This window comes from Dermacentor albipictus, chromosome 5 (assembly GCF_038994185.2).
Source record: "Dermacentor albipictus isolate Rhodes 1998 colony chromosome 5, USDA_Dalb.pri_finalv2, whole genome shotgun sequence".
In the NCBI taxonomy this organism is placed as follows: domain Eukaryota; kingdom Metazoa; phylum Arthropoda; class Arachnida; order Ixodida; family Ixodidae; genus Dermacentor; species Dermacentor albipictus.
The window spans coordinates 126,411,789-126,432,813 of NC_091825.1; the positions used below are offsets into that span (position 1 = coordinate 126,411,789).

General features: G+C 45.9%; 1 protein-coding gene across 3 annotated transcripts in view; it reads right to left on the reverse strand.

The window, feature by feature from the left end:
- Nucleotides 1-2,950: 2,950 nt before the first annotated feature.
- LOC135913947 (patronin-like) overlaps nt 2,951-21,025 on the reverse strand; it is a 58,227-nt gene continuing 40,152 nt past the window's right edge. For all 3 annotated transcript variants that reach the window (XM_065446646.2, XM_070538864.1, XM_065446647.2), the window contains exons 5-14: nt 18,803-18,896; nt 17,870-17,922; nt 17,346-17,424; nt 12,789-15,265; nt 12,519-12,625; nt 10,334-10,461; nt 7,594-7,865; nt 6,737-6,984; nt 4,778-4,941; nt 2,951-3,825 (exon numbers count right to left, since the gene is read on the reverse strand). In XM_065446646.2, the coding sequence (XP_065302718.1) occupies nt 3,693-3,825; nt 4,778-4,941; nt 6,737-6,984; nt 7,594-7,865; nt 10,334-10,461; nt 12,519-12,625; nt 12,789-15,265; nt 17,346-17,424; nt 17,870-17,922; nt 18,803-18,896 (3,755 nt within the window). In that variant the 3' untranslated portion in view covers nt 2,951-3,692. The remainder of the gene's footprint in view (nt 3,826-4,777; nt 4,942-6,736; nt 6,985-7,593; nt 7,866-10,333; nt 10,462-12,518; nt 12,626-12,788; nt 15,266-17,345; nt 17,425-17,869; nt 17,923-18,802; nt 18,897-21,025) is intronic.

Consider the following 21,025-nt stretch of genomic DNA (forward strand, 5'->3'; position numbering starts at 1 on the left):
GAATTTCTCACGCAGCGTTCTGGTTACGTTTGTCTGGTTCCTTAATATGTAGCTGTTTGACCTTACTTGTGCGGCTTCACCACTTCAACCGATCGTTCCGCCAATTCCCTTAATCGCAATGATAACTGCTTCAGTTGGTTGGCTGTGTGATCCTAGGTGATACAGTTCGCGGCTTCATCGACGAGACTTCGGTGGCCTGTTCACAAACACTAAAATCGCCTTTTAGATTTGCATGTGAACCTTGATTGCTCATTTGCTTTCTTGAAAACGCCTTCATTGTTAATTTTTTTTATATGCGCGAAAACAAATTGCTTTTCCAAGGACAGCCATGGCCTCGGTTTATATAGGTGTTCTGTGGCAGAGTGCCCACCTCGGCTGCGGGAGGTTGTGGGTCGCTTCCCACTGCAGCTGGGCGACCGCTGGTTCAAATGAGCACAAGTCTTCCAAGGCCTGGCGTTAGGCTTTCTTCAGGGGTGGTACGCTTGGGAAAGAAGCCTACACTCTTAATTCTCGACGAAACACCTGAACCCCCCCCCCCCCCCCACACACACACACACAAAAAAAAATATTAATAGTTTGGGCCGCTCTCATGACGACAACGTGGCGCCCCAAGTACACCTATTGAGGTGGGAGTGCCTTCGGGCTGGGGACAAACACTGCTTTCTAAGCGCTGAGGTTTGAAGTCCCATAATGGCCGAGCACTAGGTTGAAATCGAGCGCGCTTGTACCTATTTTACCGGTAGGGTACCGTGCGGCGGAAACTCGTGACATATCCACTCGGCCTCCTTTCGAGACGTGAAACCCCACGACAGCCGAGCACCGGGCCAGGAAATTCTCTGCTCATTAGGAAAAAAAAAAAAAACGGTGGGTTTCCGGCGGCACCAAAATTTTAACTTGGTACCTGTGCTGGGTGTGGCGCGCATGCCTGCGACTTTTTTACGCTGTGTACGTTTAGCCGGAAAATACAAATACTCCCAACATAAGAAATTATTCTTGCTCCATGACCTAGTAAGCTATATAGCAGTCAAACTTCTAATGCCAGAGTGTCTAGTTAAGCCCATGCCGTGATTACAGGCATTTAATCACGGCGGCATGCTTTCTTCAACAGGTAGCCTTACCACATACCCTGGAGATGGGCAAGAACAATGTTTAGCTGTCAAACATCATTCACAATCTTGTGTCACCATATGCATGCATTAGATATTCTGCATTTTTGAAGCCCCACTCCAAATACAAATAAAAAATGATCCTCCCTTAACTTCACACCTCAATATGAAGCGAGCTCATCCAGCAGCCAACTGAACTTAGTGAGAACGCAGTCTCCTACGAGCACTTGTCACCAAGGGAGCAAAGCAGTCTAACAAAGTGGCCTATGAACACAATGCACGCCCATGCAGTCTTGTCTCTGCAACTACAGCTCACCAAAGCTTATTCGTGACCTGTGCAGACAGCACATTGCTGTCCTGCTAGAATGCACGGTACAGTGCAACTGATCTGTTTCTGCAATACAAGCTCACGTAGGTGGTCCTACATGGGCACACATCACTGTACCAGACAATATGGTCTGCTATGCTAAAACTTTTATTTTAATCAGACGGCTGATAATGATAAAGCAAGGGCACTTAGCCACTCGGAAGGACTGGCCAATAATCAATGGTCAAATCTCTGTTGCATCTTCTTTATTTTCCCTTCTGAGCCTTCAAAAGTATTGATACCATAAAATTCCTACCGAATGCACACAAAGCAAATTCCTTGGAGCTTTGCATGTGCATATGCATTATTCTTGCGTACCACAACATTGTATTTGGTGCACTATACCATCCTGTCCACGAACAAGTAGATAATAGTACTTGGACACAGGATGCCTAGTAACGTGGCCAAATCCTCATCCCCGAAAATATACTGGCCACATCACCAAACTAAACATATTCATGTGTATATTAACACTTTAAGAATTGGTTGATATTTTCTCAGCACTATCAAAAAAATACCACCCAAAGGTAGACATATCCTGCCATAAATTGCGTAAAATAATTCAAGATTCTTTAAACGCCACAATTTCAGCAGATGTGGCACACATTTCTTTAAAGGGGCCCTCCACCACTTTTGATCGAAGTGGAGAAAGGAATTTGAAGTGAATATAGGCTACTTCAGAAATACTTTGCCGCAAAAAGTACTACAATGCGTTCAGCAGAAGCGGAGTTATTGGCAATCAAGCATGGCCTCCACTGTGCTCCCTTTCCTTCTTCAATGCCTTGCACTGCAAAGGCTACGGCGCAGTGGGGCGTACCCACAATGCTCCGCTTCCTAAATGCCACCGTGGCGTGCAGTTCAAATTTCATTTTGGTTGTTAACGTAGACGCCACGACTTCCGCGTTTGGTGCCTATGCTAAAACGTTAAGCTGAACGCGGTTGTCCTCAGTGAACCACAGTGCGCTTGGTCAGTGGACTCGTGGCAGCACCTCACAGCGGCCACAGTCTCTATGCCATGTAGCCGACCGCAGCTTGGTGTCAGCTATCGGCCAATAGCAGCCACCTAAGGGAATGACTAAATGGTGCGTCCGATGACAATATAGTGCATATAGAAGAGAGTGAGGACAGCACTTTCTGTTGAAAAGGGACCGTTTGAGAGAAATGTCACTTCGCAATCCACTTGAGCTCGACACACCGCGTACGACAGCAAAACTTAGCCGAGATGTTCACAGCAGCGTATCTTACCTGCGGACTATTATATTTCGCCAAACCAGAGGGGTGGTTCAGGGCCCCTTTAAGTGCTATATTGGCTGAAATGCATCGTGCATTTTAAAAATTTGGTCACACTCGACCATAATGGCTTAAGCACGTCGGTAAAGTATTACACCTTATTACATATTTATAGTTAGGTATGAAGGCCCACCTGAAGTTGCACACACTTAACCTAACAATTACAAGAAATACACGACAACACACGAAAAAGGGAAAGCTGCATTTATTGTTCGCGAACAATTCATGTATTACAGCAAAAAAAAAAAAAAAGTAATCAGCGCTGCATTTGCCATTAGAGCAACTCGTGCGTGCAGATTGTGTTTGTGTCAGCGTATCTATATTTGTAGTAACATTTAAAAGCCTAAAAAGAAAAACGAGGACATCATCGGAGGTAAATGAAGCGAGAAACCGGCACCCGCATGGCCTTTTTTTTTTCGAGGAACATGCGCAACTGTTGGCTTTGACTATATTACATTTGGCAAGCCATATCACACAATTTGCCCAAGGACTCCAGTCATCATTAGTCGGCCGAAAGAGCATAGGGTCACCCGCCCGCACAAACAGGGCAACGAGAAACTGCGACAACTGTGTCTCTCCAGCTGGGCTCTCTCCTTCAACTACGCGCTCAGTAACGACGCCCGCTATAACGACGCCCACTATATACAAAGTACAATCTCAAGCAAAACAAGTTAGTGCTCGCAAATCCCCAGGAAGAAAGACTTTAAAAAATGCGGGTGAAACAGTCCCCACCACTTCCTGATGAGGTTTGGCCCGCAAACCTCAGGTCGCAGCCGTGGAGAAGAAAAAAGCCAGCGGCAATATGTGACCGGTGTGTGGAGAACTGCCGTGCCTCCTCGGCACACATTGGTTAGCCTGGTTATAGCCCCAGCACAGCAGTCTATCCTCGAGAAACAAATGCACTGGAAGGGGATTTAGACGTGTGGTCGTCACAAGTCCCTGCGTTGAGGCACACAGGTCTTCTTCACAGTCCACAGATGATTGTGGATGGTAAAGGCATCTATGGTGACTGTTAGGTGCTTCGTGTGAATCTGAGTGAAGCTCTTGGCGCCAGAGTTGTATCTGAAATGAGAAGAAACAAATCAGTCAATCCAAGTGGCCACTCAAAAACAGCTAGCCCCACCAAACAAGGAAAATCATTCCAGCATCCATGCCGTGTACCCCTAGTTCTTGTGTATGCGTTCTCTCGCTGCTTGTCATCTTAGTTACTCATAAAACATGGCTTGGAAAATGCGATGTCACATTCGTGGCCTACTGGCGAGAAATCTTTAGTACCTGAGTAGAACAAAAATTGTTCATTAATGTTTCTCCAATATCGGCCCAATGGCGCTGTGGTGGCGCAATATTCGCTGTGCCGTGGGCTGTGGCTGATGATCATGAGCACCATGCAAGACTGGCACAAGATTAGAACATGCTAGCACACCCAGCCTAAACAGCTGCATCAGCCAACTGCTCTCGGGAACCATCGATACCATGGCTGGGCCAGTTAGATAAAATTGTGGCCATGGTAGCTTGCTCGTTGGGCCGCCTCTACGGATTGGAGGCCTAGGCACGATTATAAAGCTGGGTGTTCAAATCACATCTAGGTCACCAATCTGTGGAGGTGGCCCGAAGAGGAGGCAGGGATGGCCACAACTTATTATATCCAGCCAGGCATAATGTCGATGGTTTCTGGGAGCGTTTGTTAGAACATCAACAATAATAAATGCAACACTGTGAATTCTCTCAAACTTTTTTTTTTCAGGCTCCCTAATGTCAACAAAGTGCTAACTTCAGCCACTTGATGCATACTTGGGTGAAGAAACAGCACTGGTTGTAACATCTCCTCTTGCTCTGTTCTAAAGCACTGTTCCTACACGCGGGTTTCTCCTAATGTCGTATCTACTTTTATGCCAACTATTTACTGTCCCCTAGTAATGGGGAGATTCTGCAGTGCAGCAATGTGGCACAGCTCTTTGAAGAAAACTGGCAATGGGTACAAGAGGTCTCAAATGCATGCATCCCCAATGCTTACTTGAAGAACATGTCCATCATGGATGGCAGAACACTGCGCGGTCCGGTGCCATGAAGCCGCAGCACTTCCTCTCGCTCGGGGTAATACGAGTAGAGGCCGCGAAACTGGCAGCCAGAGTCTCGAAACAGGATCAGAAAGTGCTTGCTCTCAGAGATGTTTATCTCCTGCAGGCAACACAGAAATAAAGTGTCAAGTGACCACTGCCGAAATGACCACAGCGAAAAAACTCGGAAACATAAAGCACTCGCACAATCCTCGCACTTCTTTTTCTGTGGAAAATCGATGCAAAGTTTCAGGGTGCGATAATTACGCGGGGAAATTTTACCTCGAGAACGTACAAAGGTCTAAAACAAAAGACACAGTTTCGCCCGAAAGGCAAAGCATTGATTCTGATAAAAAATTAGTAGACAGCCGTACCAAGTAAGGAAAGTAGCCTTATCAGCCGTACAGACTTGGAAATATTTGCTTAGTAACTAAATCAACAAGCCTGGTATCAGCACGCACAAGCAAACATGAACACATCACACTCAATGATCGCGGACGCTCGCTGTCAAAATGCTGGCACGAGGAAGCGCGGCAGCGAGCGAACTGACCTTCATGCTGTCTATCGCTTCAATGCCAACTGACCGATGAGAACACTGCACGCACAAAGGTATGAGCTGCCTGCAGATGGCTTTCAAAATAGGCACGTGTGACTGTGAAAAGTACGCAGTTGGAGCCGGATTATAATGCAGGCCCCCCTCCCACCACTTCCCTCCCTGCGCGCATGAGACTGAGCTGCGATTGTCGGTTCCCCATGTGCACAGTCGCGAAACACGCAGTTGCTGTTGGAGAGCAACATCATCCACCCTCTTTTTCTCCCATCCTCTCATCCCCCCACGGCCTTTTGCGTGATGGAAGACGGTGTGTTCCCTGTCGGCTTGTGCACACCAGATTGAGCCGCGATCGTTGGCTCCCCTCACACGCTTTCAGGGATGGCGCTCCACTGTCATATGATATCATCATCAGTCGCTGGAACAAGCAGACAACATCCACTGCTGCAATTTCTGGGGGTGCGATGATTACTAGAGGAAAAAAAATATTTTTGATGGGCAATGCGAGGGGTGCGAGCATTACGCAAGTGCGAGAATTACGCGAGTAAATACGGTAGCTTTATGTTTCTAAATTTTTAGCCAAGCGTAGAAAGTGCCGCCTGAAGTATGTGCAGTCATGGAAGATTGGAATGAGAAGTTAGCATTAACTAGAATGCGTTACTTCATTAATGCTTTTGTCAATATGTGCATTATTAACAGAACTTCAGCTTGTACGCTTAGCATGAGAGTTATGCCACAAGCAGCAGCACAAGATCATGCTCTTGAGCTATATTACTTGCGAAGAGTGTTCCGCTTTGCAATCTTCTTTATTATTATTGTAAATAGAGTTTTGAGTATCATTTGTCTGTGAATGTACGTTACTATAGTCACCCATTTTAAATAATGCTCTGTGCTTTAAGAAATAAAATGCCTTACAAAATAAAATGGAGAAGAATTTCGTCAGTGAGTATGCATAGTCAAACACAAGCACTGGAAATCCAAGTGCTGCCATTTCTACTTGAAAAACGTCCCCTAGGACAACTGCCAAAATCCACTAGAATGCACTAAATAATTTTGCGAGTCCTCCGAAAGCTGACTGAAAAGGCATCATTCCAAGTCTGCCGAAAGATCTATCACATGCGATTTTGCTTATAAGGATGCCAAATGGAAAATCTACAAAAACAACATACTTCTCTGTTATTTCTGAATAAAAATTCTATAAACAGGCACTCTTATTGTCTAGTTGAAGGCACCAGAAGAACCAAAGTAGCCTGAACTAGCCTACCACGCAGAAATGTGTGGTACGTTAACAGTTGTGCACTGTGCATGACAGGTGAACCCAAACTTGTAGCACTGTTCCTGAGGAAAGCAAGAAGTGGTCGCACACCTCCAAAACTTTCCTCTTGGTTTCAGAGTTGACAGCTCCTGCTAGAACGGTGTTAATGGCATTGATGATGATGCTGCGATTGGACTTTGCTGTAGGCTTGACGAACAGCTTGGGCCCCACGTATTCACTTGATGAGGGCAACAGCATGAGCGAGTGGGTCGAGGCTGTGTCTGATGCCCCATCGCTGGCCGAAGCGCGCCACTCGGTTCCCGAGGGTGGTGGGCTAGCAGCACGCTGCCTTCCGCACTCTGCACGGAACCAGATCAGTCATGCTTCAGTCTTCAAGTTAAAGCTCTTGACAAACAAAGAAGCAAACAAGAAAAGAGAGAGAGAAAGAAAAAGAATAAAAGAAAATATGGGAGCAAGAGACGAAAAACTTCATCAGTAGGCTGTTTATTCTGGGCATTTAGGACACGACGGCGAAGGAAAATATAACACATGGTGAACAACCAAACTATAATATACAATGAAATGTTAATGGCAGCCCAGTAAAAAAAAAAAAGCATTTCGAATCTAAATGCACACATTTCTGCAAATGCTTACCGCAAATCCAGGTCCATCAAACGATCCTAATAACAGCACAACGACATACTCAAGTACCAATGTAGCAATAGGGCATTGTGGTGCAGCAGCAAACGCGGTTGCTGGCAAGAATAATTTAATAGTCATTTGCAATAAGTGCATTCCTGTGCATGACAATGGCTCTTAATGCCAAAGGCTACAAAGCAATAAAGCTAATATATAATGCCGCAGCAAAGAGACCTCAACTAAGGTTTATTAGATAAAACACATAACATTCAACTGCGGCGCAACCTAATTGCAGCGAAGCAGGAACTTCATGCACATGTGTGTCTTACCGTCAAGACTGGTATGAGAGCCGCGCTGCAACGAGCATGGCCCGAGGTGCATCGACTTTGGCCGGGGCCGTGAAGACGACCGCGGCTTGGCACTGCTGCGTGTTAGCGTAGCACCGCCTTCGCCGCCACGCAAGCTCATGTTGCTGCCCCCATGGACTGCAGCATCCTTCTCAGCCTCTTCCTGGGCTTTGCGCTGTCGATACTGCTCAAGGATCATCTGTCGTCGCTGACGGTCTTCCTCTCGCTTCCGTGCCTGTTCCTCGCGTCGCAGTCTGCATGCAGTTGGGAATTTCACATGTTGCTTCTGGAACCATCCCAGCTAAAAATGCTAATTCATTCTCATACCTGCCAACCCGTTAACGTAAAAATTTGTAAAAATCTTGCAGACATGATATCAGAAGGCCGGGAGGAGAAATAGCCTGCTATAAAAAAAAAAAGATAGCAGGCTATTTCTCCTCAAGAATGCAATAAGCATTCTTAGAGTACTTCAAACATTTTTAGGGGACTATCTGGCTGTCTGGATGAGTCTCTAAAAGTATTTCCACCAACTTGAATTCCTTTGTACAATGAAACCTCGTTAAGCCGTAATTGGCTGGAGCTTGGAAAAAGTATGTACTAAACAGTAGTACTGCTTAACCAAAATAGCGCGAGATTGTCCACTTACCTGTCATAAAAGGAACTACAAGAAAGTGTGATGAAAGGGCAGAAAACATGCAGTATCTATTCACTTCGCGCAGCAAAAGTATGTTATTTTCGTTTGGTGTAGCGGCGGGCTAGTAGCGACGGCGGCAGCCTCAAACTCGTTCAAGCTATGAGCCAGCTTCTCCGCCAGCCCCCTCTTCTCGGCAAACACCCGCATGAGGCTGCCACTGTAGGGCCTGAATCACCTGTGCTGTCTCTTTCTGTGCCGTCCTTATCACTGTCGTTAGGAGAAACTTCAGCGGTAACGGAGGCAATTATGGCAAAAAGTGAAACCTCGAACAGTCGAACCTATTAACCGACGTATTTTCACAGTCGCAGCGGCATTGCTGGCCATTCCAAATGCCACACACACCGTGGACAACAGTACCTCCCTCTCGCGTGCCAGCATCGACTTCTTCGTGCCACGTTCGGCAGCACAAACGATGTTCAATTTTCCTTCTATACTGAGCACCCGGCTTTTGTCCTAGCTTGCACAACACTACAACACAGGCCACAACGCTCTGACTCTAGCACGGCGCCGAAATGACACTGATGTTGATGTGGCCCCACCTTTCCAAGTGTCCTCTGCATTTGCGCTTGGAGGCCATTTTGATCTCTGAGGCTCTTTGTTATGCCGGGTCGACGTACCGCCATGATTACGTGACGAAAAGTGGAAACACTACATGTTAACCGATACGCATGCAATAAGCTGGTATGGTTTATGCGGATACAACACACATTATGTTCAATGGCCGCTGAGTCGGGCATCCGACTTTACTACTTTTAAAATGAAACAACTGTTTAAGCGGGTACGGTTTAACGAGGTTTTACTGTATTACAGTACAGTCCATGGTCAAATGGCTAGAACATCGGGCTACCGTGCTGAGGAAAGCGGGTTTGAAACCGACTGTTACACCAACTTCGGTCACTGCGTATGACCAACTGGGTATGTGCAACTATTCAATGAACCTCTTTGATGACAACTTGAGTCGCTGGGTATGTGCCTGTGGGTGTGAGCCGTACGTGCCGTTTTTCAATGGCAAAAAAATCCTTTAAAATTTCTCTTGTGTTCGGCGGAATCAAACCTGTGTCCCATATATTCATATAATCTCGTCTGAATATAGCACGGCCATACTGGTGGCTCATCAGTGTTCGGTCCCGAAAACATCTGTGTGGGTTACGTTGACAGCTCTTGAAGTAGCGTGAATTAAGTTCGTCACCACATATTTGACATGATCTGCATCCCTATTGGCAGCTAATCGGCCTGATTTTGGCACATGCTTTCGCACATTACGAAATAAGCGCTGCTTTTGTTGCCATTCCCTCAGTCCATGTGGCGCTACGATTTTTTTAGGCCCTGTTGACACAGATGAACCTTGTACGGACAGGGGCAGACCTGGTCGACATGTCACAGTTCTGCAAATTGCAGCATTCGGGCGCTGTGTGTGCGATCTCCACATTCTGTCGACGTTGGGGAGACCTCGCAGTGACAAAGTTCGCTACGTCCTCAGTCAGGGCAGCCTGTTTGCAGTGCGCTTGATGCCCCATTTGCACCGAAAACAAAGTGAAATGCTCACTTGAGAGGCATCAAGCATGAGGGGGGTTCGCAGCACACACGACATGTAGCATTGCACGGTTCTCTACAGCGAATTTATTGATATTTTAGTTGCAAATTGAATTATTTGAACACTCACTATTGTATTTGATTCGGTGATGTTCAAGCATATTCGCACACCCCTAAAATTCAGTCTATAGCCATTATGTTTACTGATGCAAAACATAAAAGCGCAGAAAATGGCAGGGATTTAAACAAGTTGAATTAAATGCCAGGCGGTTCCTTTAGCAGGAATGTGCACCACGCTCTGTGAGTACAGGATTAATATATGGCTCAGGTGTTCACGAGAGCATAGTCTAACAACTAGGTGGGATTATTCTTTAAAATTCAATGAGTGCTGCAGTATCCCTTTAGGAATACTTACTTTATACCAAACAAATAAGGCAATGAATACATATTTAACTAAACCTGAGAAACATTAGGAAAAAGAAAAATGACACTGACTGCTCTTGCATTCGCTTGACAGCATTTCGTTGCTCTTTGGCAAGCCTGGCTGCCTCCTGTTCTTCTCTCCTCCGCAGTGAGACCAGCATCATCATCTCCTTGCGCCGCTGCATCTCATTCTCCGCCTCCTGCACAACATGCAAAACAAAGTACAAGTTTCATTACCTCGAAATTGAGAGGTGTTTGGCCACTGCTGCAATTTGGAAAATTTGTTAGAAGTGTCACACAAAAATAATGACGATTCCTTACATATGTACATCAAGACATTTCTGTAAAGACTCTGACAGATACACTCAAGCATATTCTCGGATATTAAACACCAGAGGCACTTGAGGCAAGACGCCTTATGTGTGTGTGATCTTCCTCAGACTGAAGTGCGCTTTTGCACCATATCTCAAAATTTCAACATGATGTCATAGGTGGCAATATCACATGAAGAGGGTTAGAACTCGCGTTCTCAAAGGCAATGGTTGTCATGCATCAATGAAGGGTGCCTACATTTCTCCTCATAATGCTGTTAAATGCTAGAAACCTTTGTAACCTCTCATTGGTGTCCCTTTATGATACCTTTGTGTGTGTGTGTCCACTAGCATTGGCTACACAAGACTGCTTTCTCACACTTTTCGATACTCTTTTCAGTAGTTCCATGCAGCACTGTGGAAGCTACAGGCTTCTTCAACCAATAAGGGGGGCAAACACATCTTAAAGGTGCCCTTCCGTGCCCTGTCGTCTGCTAGCGGCAAGTGCTGCAGTGCAGGAGACAGCAACAGCATCTACAAAGACTGGAACTGCACAGCGAGATCAGCTGTTGTGGTAGCAGTGGTAGAAACCAAAAAGATGCGAGTCTTCAAGATATTTTGAAATACAGAGGAGAAGGAGGGTTGCAGAGACAGTGGAAGCGGAGGGTTCAGAAGGAGCGCTTCGCCAGTGTGTCCCACAGGATGGTGGCGCCATCTCTTGATCCCTCTTGTAACATTCACTTGTACACGGCGCGCTCGCTGACATTCATAAGTGCATCAATTTTCTTAACCAGAATTCGTGCACGTTTACTGCACTCCTTCCGCACTGATCCGAGCGTGTTCAACGCCAACTTATTCATTCCTTTTGTGTAAAAGAGCACCTTGGAACAATACCACACAAGCAAAGCCTGCGGATGCCATTGATGCGAAGGACAAACCACTACCCAGGAAGGAGTCCTCCGCAGTGGTATGGCAGCGCTGACTATAAGTATGAATTTAGTGACTGTCTAATCAATAAGTTGCTTGTAGTTCTTAAATGCAAATTAGAATCACAGTCACTGACCAAGCCTGATGAATTGTCCCTGTTTGCGCCATAAGTACTTTATTAAAGAATGAACAAAATCTCGCAAGTGCCCCTGTGCTCTGTAGGGAAGCTTCCCAGAAAACACCTGCCGACAAGACCACTTGTCAAGGCCATTTAGTCGTCTAACAGGTGCCTAACTGTGGCATTACATCTCATTGCACCTTACTACATCTCACTTACGAGTCGCATAGCCTTGGTTCTGCAGCATGGAACTACTAAAACAGAGTATGAGGACTAGTGTTCCTTTTGTCACCTATGGTAAATCACCTATGCTTGTCATTCTCATTACCTGGTTTTATTTTGTCAGTGTATGCACTGGTCATGGCACCACCTGTGGTGATGGTGTGAGAGTACCTCGTGGCACTCATAACCACTACACATGGCACCAGAGAGAGAGAAAGCGTTCACGCACAGCACATGTGTGCATGTATGTGTACGCAGAAATCCGTGTGGGTGGGATCATACTAACCACTGTAACTGAAGCTGCCCAGGCTGAACAATTTCTGCATAACTGTTCTATGTCTAGTGATAAATCAAACTAAAATGAGGAAGCAAAGGTTCGTCAATTGCTTCTTGCATGGGACACCAACGTGCACAAACAACGTGTCAATAAGCTAAGTAGAAACTTCTTACCTACATTTACTCAGATTTACTGGCATTCTGCACAAAGAAAGGACTGGTGGCACTTTTCCTGTCGCCGACTCTTATTTGTCATCTTGTTTTGTGCCGATTATACCAAGATGAACTTGTATGAACTAGGCCAACAACAAATCCTACTCAAAAGCATTTTACCATCTGCCAATGCCTGCACTTTTCCTTACTCCTAGACTTACAAAGAACATAGAACTATGCTGCCACTCACCGGGTCAGGATTCACCAAGTCAGCTCCTATGACAAAACCAACCCCTAATGGCCCACTGGGAGGTCCTTGGTTCTCTGATGGGGCGCTGTTTGATGAGTTCTCAGAGCCTGCAATGAGAAAAAAAAAAAAAGAAGGTTCCTGCCATGCCCTTGCTGACTGAACTTCCAGATTTCCCTAGCGTAATTCTTGCACAAAATTTCATAAAGGCACAATTGGCTATCATAATGCTGCTGCATTTCTGAGGTGAGACGAGAAAAATTATCCGTTTACCTTTTGTGCTTTCTGTAGATGCTGCTGTGAGGGTACCATTGCTGAGGCCAAGCTCTTCTGGCCTAGCATTTTCCTCTGGCTTTGAAATTCTTGGTCGAAGCTTGGGCTTTGGCTTTTTGGGTTGCTGATCATCAAAGCTGATAAAGAAGCCCACTTCACTGCCGTCGTCAGATGGTTTGGCCTGATTCCGTGCTGGCTGCTGCCCTTTAGAAACACGGTACGTCTTGCCAAATTCAACACTCCTGGGCTGCGAAGCTAAGCTGCCCATTGACAGATTCTCAAGGCGGTCTGAAAGCTGCTCTTCCACAGCAGGCGGTGGCGGCGTCTGTGACGGGCGCTGAGATTCGAACTGAGTGGGTGCGGCAGCAGTCACCTGCTCTGTACTGACTGTGCAAAGTGCTTGGAATGGTGGGGGCAGTGGGTGCTGCTGTTGCTGCTGCTGTGGCTGTTGCGGCAGCTGCTGCTGCACCGGCTGCTGCGGTTGCTGTTGCGATGGCATTGTAAAACTGGCATAGCCCACTTGCTGCATGGTGGTAGCAGTGCCATTCTGGTAGAAAGGCGGTTGGTATGCAAACTCATTTTGGCCTGAGGGATAGACTACATAACCCGGGTCCACCAGTGCAGGGGCTGGGGCCCCCCAGCGCATGGGTTGCTCGGCAAGTGTGACCACAGGAGGGCCCCATTGCCCTCTTCTAGGCTGCTGCGGCGGAAGGATGGGTGCCATTGGGTATTCCCACTGACGTCGTTGATGGGACTGCTGCTGCTGTTGTTGCTGCTGCAGTTGCTGCTGCTGCAGTTGCTGTTGCTGCAATTGCTGTTGCTGCAGTTGCTGCTGCTGCTGGTGTTGCTGCTGCTGCAGTTGCTGCTGCTGCTGGTGTTGCTGGTGCTGCAGCTGCTGCTGCTGGAATAGTGGTGGTCTCACCACTTCAGTGAGGTAAGGTTGAGGACTGGCATGTGCAAATGTGGGCAGGCTCTGAGGCTGGCCGCCATCATTGCCACTATGCAGGAAGAACTGCTCTTGAGGCTGTGGCTGCAATGGCACCGCCTGGGGTCCGTGCAGAAGATTCTGAATGGCCTGCTGCTGTTTGGTGATGCGCGAGATGTCAGACTGCAGAACCGTCAGTTCTGTGCTGAGTTGTTCAATGGTCGTGGTGCTATCCTCAAGGTCCACATCATCACTCTGAGGGGATTCCTGCACGGGTTGTGGGCTGCCATTCTGATGCAGCCACTTCTGCTGGGAATGCTCAGAGTCAACACTGTCGGCAGAAGTCTCGTCGAGCAGTGTTTCACCAGATGACTCATGGATGCTAGCGCCTTCAGAGACTTTGCTGTCACCACGTGCAACAGCTTGCAAGAAAGCTGCCTTGCTGACCTTTTGTCGCTGCTTCTTGACACGATCTTCCATGCGGCGCTTCTCTTGTTCGATCTTACGCCGCCTTTCTTCAAGCTTTAATCGCACATTGTTCAGCTGTGCTGCCAGAGGTGATGAACTGTCCTCTGCAGTCCTGTTTTCCTCACTGTCTGCAGCCTGCTGCTGCCATGTGGTTGTTGATGATGACGATTTACTAACACCATCGGTTGGCGTCGTCTTCCGCTTCTCTGGTGGCAACCGATTGCCAGAGCCGTCCTGCTGCATGTAGACAATATTGATGCTAGCTGGTGCCTTACCGGAGTCTGTGGTATCCTTCATCTTTGACAGCTGTGCAAAGCTCATAACCTGAGCAGCCTTCTTCGTTCGTTCCCTGTGCTCTGCAAACATGTCAGTCTCAAATGGATCTGTCATTTCCAGGGCTGCTTTTTCGCCAGAAAAATTGTACATGTGCGAGAGGGATGACTCTCGCCGAAGTGGATAGCCCGCCTGTTTCTGCAAACCTCCCCCCAACTGGTCGTAGTAGGTTTCCAAGGTTGAAGGCTTCTTTGCTTCGGTCTCCATTGCAAGCCGACCCGTCCTCCGTATGGGAGAGCCTCCATAGATGTCAGTCTGCGAGGTGCTGCGACTCAGCGTTGTTGGCTGGAACAGGTCTGATCTGGAAGAGTTCCTCCGCAATGGTGAACCAACATCGGACTTGGAGGCACTCCTGTGCAGAGGCGAAGCGTGATCCGAGCCGACGAGGGTGCTGCGTGACCCACTCCGGTGAAGAGGAGATCCCAGTTCCGAGCGAGAGGTGCTCCTTCGAAGGCTCAGGTTTCCGCTTATGGATGATGCCCTGTGTGCTGGAGACCCCTGCTCCTCTGCTTCCCGCGCTCGGAGCATAGCTTCGTGCAGGCTTCGTGCGGGGGACTGGGGCGTAGGTGAAGAGCCTAGTGAGGTGTCTTCACCGCGCTCCAGGTACTTTGCGACATCACAGTTATTTCGCTCCTTGGGCTCCCGCAAGCGTGCCGGCAGAAGAGGGTCCATGGCTTCGACTGAGTGCCGTCGCAGAGAGGAACTTGGCCTCCGGCCAGTCAGAAAGGCATCATCTTCATCCGAACGACACCTGCAGAAGAGGTGGGTGCTCTGGAGGTTCACAGTAGCTAGCAAGCACACACAATCTCAAGGCACCACAATGTTAAACATTGCATCGTTACCCTAAGGACATTAAGCCAGGACCGAAATAAACATTTAAAATATTGTACTTTCTTTTTCAGCCCATTCTGTACAGCTTCCTGAGGAGCCATGCTTACAAAAATGAAGGTTTAACTCTTGCATCCCAACTGCAGAGTCTGGTGTGTGGTCTACCACTACTTCACTGACAGCATCTGCCACGGTTAAAGAGTCACGATTACTGTTTGTAGTGTATTGTGTAGTACAAGCTGCATGAACATGATCCCAAGAAGCTCACTGCCTTCACTATAAAGAAAACGAACCTGTAAGAGTATTGGTAAGAGAAAATGGTGAATAATATGGAGAGCAGAAGCTAAAATAAGCACGGTTCCACTTAGCCATCTTGAAAATGAGGGAATCTTGTATATACAATAAGAGCTTGCAAGAAGCTCAAACATTAGCCTCCCGTGAATGCCTGGCCACAGTCGAGCAGCATATCTAAGCAATGTTAAAGGAAAAAAATGACCTTAAAGCCAATTTCAACATGTCTACGCACGAACTAGCTCACAACTGGTACACCTGACACGCAATTCAGCTGCTCCTTAGAAAATCAATGTGTATGCATCAGAAATGGCATTCGACATCAGTATGTAAATCACAGAGGCTGCTTACACAGGAAAACATGGGAGCGTGAAAAAAATGTGTGCATGCATGAGGTTTACCGAGTTCTTTTACAAGCATTTGGCCCCAACATTAACTGTTTGGTTTGGTTTTCTGGGTTGCTCTTGTTTTTTCTTTCTTATGCATCAACAAGAACATTTTGAGTTATTAGAAACAAGATAGATATAGCAGGCACCATAAACATGAATGGCACGCGCGGAGGTAAGAAAGGCAAAGGTCAAGCCAACAATCACTCGTGGCAAGAGCTAGGGCACAGTCTAAAAATAAATGAACTGAGGGATGCAAATTGAACTATGTGTAACAACGCAGTCCGTGGTCACATTGGAAGCACGCACATGCAGGCACTCCAATGTTGACAAATGTGCACTTCACGTGGCACACAATGCGTATCCATTGCTCTAGCTCGTCACGCAGGCATGGTCGCATCAAGAAATTTAAAAAATGAGTTTTCCCAGACATCTCGAGGCGGCATATCCTCCTGCTATCACTTTCTCGAGCTTTCATGCGACTAAGCACGGAATGCATTGACATATACCACTGACAACACTTGTCACACTATGCCAAGCTCTCTATCGTCACACAGTACTAGCAATGCCAATCCACCAGGGGCTCAGGGTTGTAAAAGTGATTGCATGCCCAAAAGTGATGACTGGAGAATACTGCACCTGCTTTAACGTTATAGAGATGTGGCCAGAATGCTACTGGTGCCTGTGTCATTCAGTGATGTCATTGTGTCACTAAGAAAGCGCCCAGTCATGCTGTCACATTTTTTATTTAGTGAAATGCAAGTTGCCTTTGCACATGCCCTCACGGAAGCAATTGCTCACAGTTCTAATACTCCACCATGGCCTCCATAATCATGGCTGCCATGCTGGGGTACTATCAAGATGAGGTGCTGCATCCATTAAAAAGAATTTGGCGGTGTGTTTCTCATGCAAGTAAACATGATGCATCCATAAACAGCCACATAATTGTTTGTCTTTCAATAACTCTCAAATTTTGCGCAGTTAGTCACAGGCCTCGATTATAAGACAGAATACACAGCACGGTCACATGGCAGTTGGGAAAAATTTATCGGAAGGAGCTTTTCCAACAACCAAAATTCAAGAAACAGATGACACAATCCTTGCTTTCGTCCTCTTATCAATGCTCGCTAAGAATGACATTACTATGTTTGGGCTAGTTGTATTACATTGTTAAAACCAAGAGTGTGAAAACAAGACACAGAGACAGACAGAGCACAGCGATTTTTGATGTCTGTCTCTGTGTCTTTGTTGTTTTCATGCTCTTCGATTTTGCGAATGAGCCTAGCACACTTGTACAGCCAGTGAGGCCATCAGTGAAAATGTTACCTAGGCGACGAGCTCAGCTGATCCGAATCTTCATCCTCCCGGACAGAAGAACGTGAAACACGAGTGCTAGGCTTTGCACCTGCAATTCAAAACATGTTCACAATGCATCAAAAGCACCATTACACTGCACATGACTGTTTCACAAGCTTCAGGTTGCAAAGCCTAGTGACATAACATGCTGTGGATACTACATCGACCAGGCTTCGCTAGTTTCAGTTTTGATGAGGCGCCAGCAACATGGCCTGCGACCATGCCTGCAATGCATCAAGAAAGAAGATACCAAAGCAACAATATTGCTCTTTCTGCTCCGACAGGCGGCCGAATTAGCATGTGGTCATGCAAGCATAGTCCGAATTACTGAACTCGTGAGTGCACAAAGCACTGTGAGGTGTTCAAATTTTGGTTGTCTTTACAGATTAAGTCTATAGACCAGTTGTGGTGCCATGAAGCTGTCCAAATTATCAGTCAATGCAAGTATTTCACCAAGAATTCCATTGGCTAGTGAAAAACAGAAGTGTGCTCACCCTGGCTCAGCCTTCGCACTCCTTCTGGCCAGGCCCCATTGTGCTTTGTTTGGCTGATGGAGGAAGCAAAAATAAAGAGTGGTTAGATGGTTAACTGTACATGCCTACACCATACTGCAAACTGAAAGTTGTAAGTGCACACTGTTGGCAAGCATCTACATGTTGGCTTCTGGCAAGTATCCACGATTCTTACTCACCTTACAAATATTTCCTGCTACTATTATGCCAAGATATCGCTTACTGCCTTTCTCTGACAAATTATATTTGCTGGCATGGAGGGCGGTGAGTCGTGATACAATTATTAGAGGCAGCACAAAGGACAAGGACGAAGCAAGACTACAAACATGGTGCTGAATGAGCAACTGGAAAGTTTATGGAAAAAGTAAAAATATATATACATATGTACGCAGTACAAATCACGTGATTTGCAAACAAAACATCAACAAGAAGTGGCGTAAAAGCACCCCAGAAGAAATGTATATTTTTCCTTTTTCAATAAACTTCCAGTTGTTTGCACAAGGTTTGTGCACAGTGTTTGTGCACAGTGTTTGTGCACAGTGTTTGTGCTCTTCATCCTTGTCCTCTGCGCTTCCGCTAATCATGAACCTTAACCAATTTGCTCAACTCACCGCTTTTCTAAAGTCAGGATATTACAGTAAGTGGTTTCGATATGGTGGTCAATGAAAATTTTTATTTTTGAATGAACAGAAATTTTCAATTAAGTACACATTTGAACTTGAATGATTGCAGGTTGACTGTAACAGCAAGAAGTGTGCCTACAAACAATCAATCATACATACTTTTTATGCTTTTGGCAATCAGTAAAAATAAAATATGAACAACCTGCAAAATTACCATTCCAAAATAAGACACATGGGCTTTACACTGTACAGATTGTGGATGGGAGAGGGGCAGCGAAAGAGGGGCCCTTACTTGTGGTCGTCGGGTGGGCACAAATCTGGAATGTGGCTACATGAGTTCTGCAGGGCACGCGCCTTGCGTAGGGACTCCCCGCGATGCCGAGCCGCTGCACACAACAAAGGCATGGAAACGTTACATTGTGCTTTCGGACATGAAACACAATGTAAGAATGATGCGCAACTGCCCCTTTACGACAAGTACTTGACAAATTAGAGTTCGGAAACTAAACTTCCCAACCCCAAATTGTGTCAGGCGCTGTGTGCACAATTATGCATGCCAGGATAGTGCATCAAAAGCAAAAGCACTGATGAAAATATTTCGTATTTCAAACAAGTCACATACATCTTGAAACACTTCTCATAGGATCTGTGCTGCAAGTTTTACTAATATTTGTCAAATATCTCAGTAAAAGAAGCAACAATGTAGATGGACTGGAGTTGCTTTGGGCATCGGTATGTTGTCATGTAATGGGTTCGCTTATTTCACTGTTTTTCTATGTGTTTTACATCAGGCATACTTTTCATGTGGCTGAGTAGGTGATTTCCAAGTATGCTATACATGAAATAATGAATGTTTCCAAATGTGCCATTTCTGTTGAGAGTTGTCGCATGGAGTGTACATTTTGTAAACTTGACAAAACTCACTGAAGAATTGAAAATGTTTAACCTGTCTTGCAGCTGTACGTTTCTTGTGATTCTAAAGATGTAGAAAATGTGGCGAAATTAAATTTTCAATGGACACAATCAATGGACATCTGAAGGGAATTGTGAACGTCGAAAATAGTGTTGTATTCAATTGGCTGATGTCAAGTATGTGAAATAAAGAAGTGTCCTTTTGAACTCCAAACCACTACCAGAGCATTGCATTCAGAACGTAAAACTTTACAGTTTCCATATTCAAATAAAATGTATAAAGTGGTTTGTTGCCTAGAGAGATAATCAGTTCAAATGTTTATCATAAGAAAGAGTAACAAACACTAGCAGATCTTAGTAAAGCACAGTAATGCTTCTTTCACAACTGTGAGCCTTCAACGATGCAAAAGCTAAACACAATTAATAAAAGTTTACTTTGAATATTTGCGGGCTTTGTTTTCATCAGCCGCAAGTCGGTAATGGTAGTATTAACACAATATTGACAAATGCAATGAACACTTATTTCATGTCATAACAGCTGATCAGCAATCAAATTTATTCCCCACTGCTGCATTTTTAGCAAGGTACGTGCTAAGTTTAGTGTTGAATTTCAAATCAGACATTCTCGAGCTGCAGGCTGACTTGCTCCTTGACCTGCAAAGCTCCACTACATACAAGAGTTTGCAGTCGGCCGAAATGCCACTCTGATGAATACCAACTGCTTGTGGGCGGCCTCTGAATATGTAAGATCTGCCAAACAAACAGTGCTATTTCACATACTACCTTCCATTCAACAGCCCTTCTAAGCACCCAATATTTGAATCCTCGGCTGCGATAATGCATCAATTCTATTCCAATGCTATTCCTTTTCATGCTTCATCAGTGGTTCGAGCGGTGCTACACTCACTTTATAACAGGGATAGCCTGGCCGTGACCGGTGGATGATAAGAAGGGAACACAACTGAGCTGAAGGATTTCTTGCATTATACTGGCACTGGAGTGTTCAAATGCAGAAGCTAGTGTATTGAAGAATTCGCCCTCCCTCTCAAGCATGAATATTCCCAAGACATTCTATTTGCTGAAAGTGACTGTGTAGATTAGAGGCGCGTTATATGCTTCACAATTAAAAAGCTACGCCTGATACGGAACTGCGAGAATGAGTTTCATCAGCATTTACATAACATGGAAGAATCCATCCCCAAAACAGCTGAAAACAGTTAATTTCGCTGGGCAAGCGATGCACACTGCTGTCACAGTGAAATGCTGATTTATAAAACAGTTGCTCTATAAACAGGCCTAGGAAACAGAAAATCGTAAAATTCTTCACTTCACTGAATTCTTCAACACAATTCTTCACACAACACACAATTCTTCAGCACTACAGTGTAAGATATATACTCTTTAGGTGGGAACACTTCTCGGCTTGCTTGTGCGATGCAATCGACCGGATAAAATAGCAACAGCGCGCGTCCATCTGCTTGGTGACAACAGCAGATAGCTATTGGCAGGACGACGCAACTTCAGTTCGAACGCAGGTGAGAGCCTGCGCAGACAAGAAATGCGTAGATAACACAAGCAACCAGAGAACAGTGTCTGTATGCAG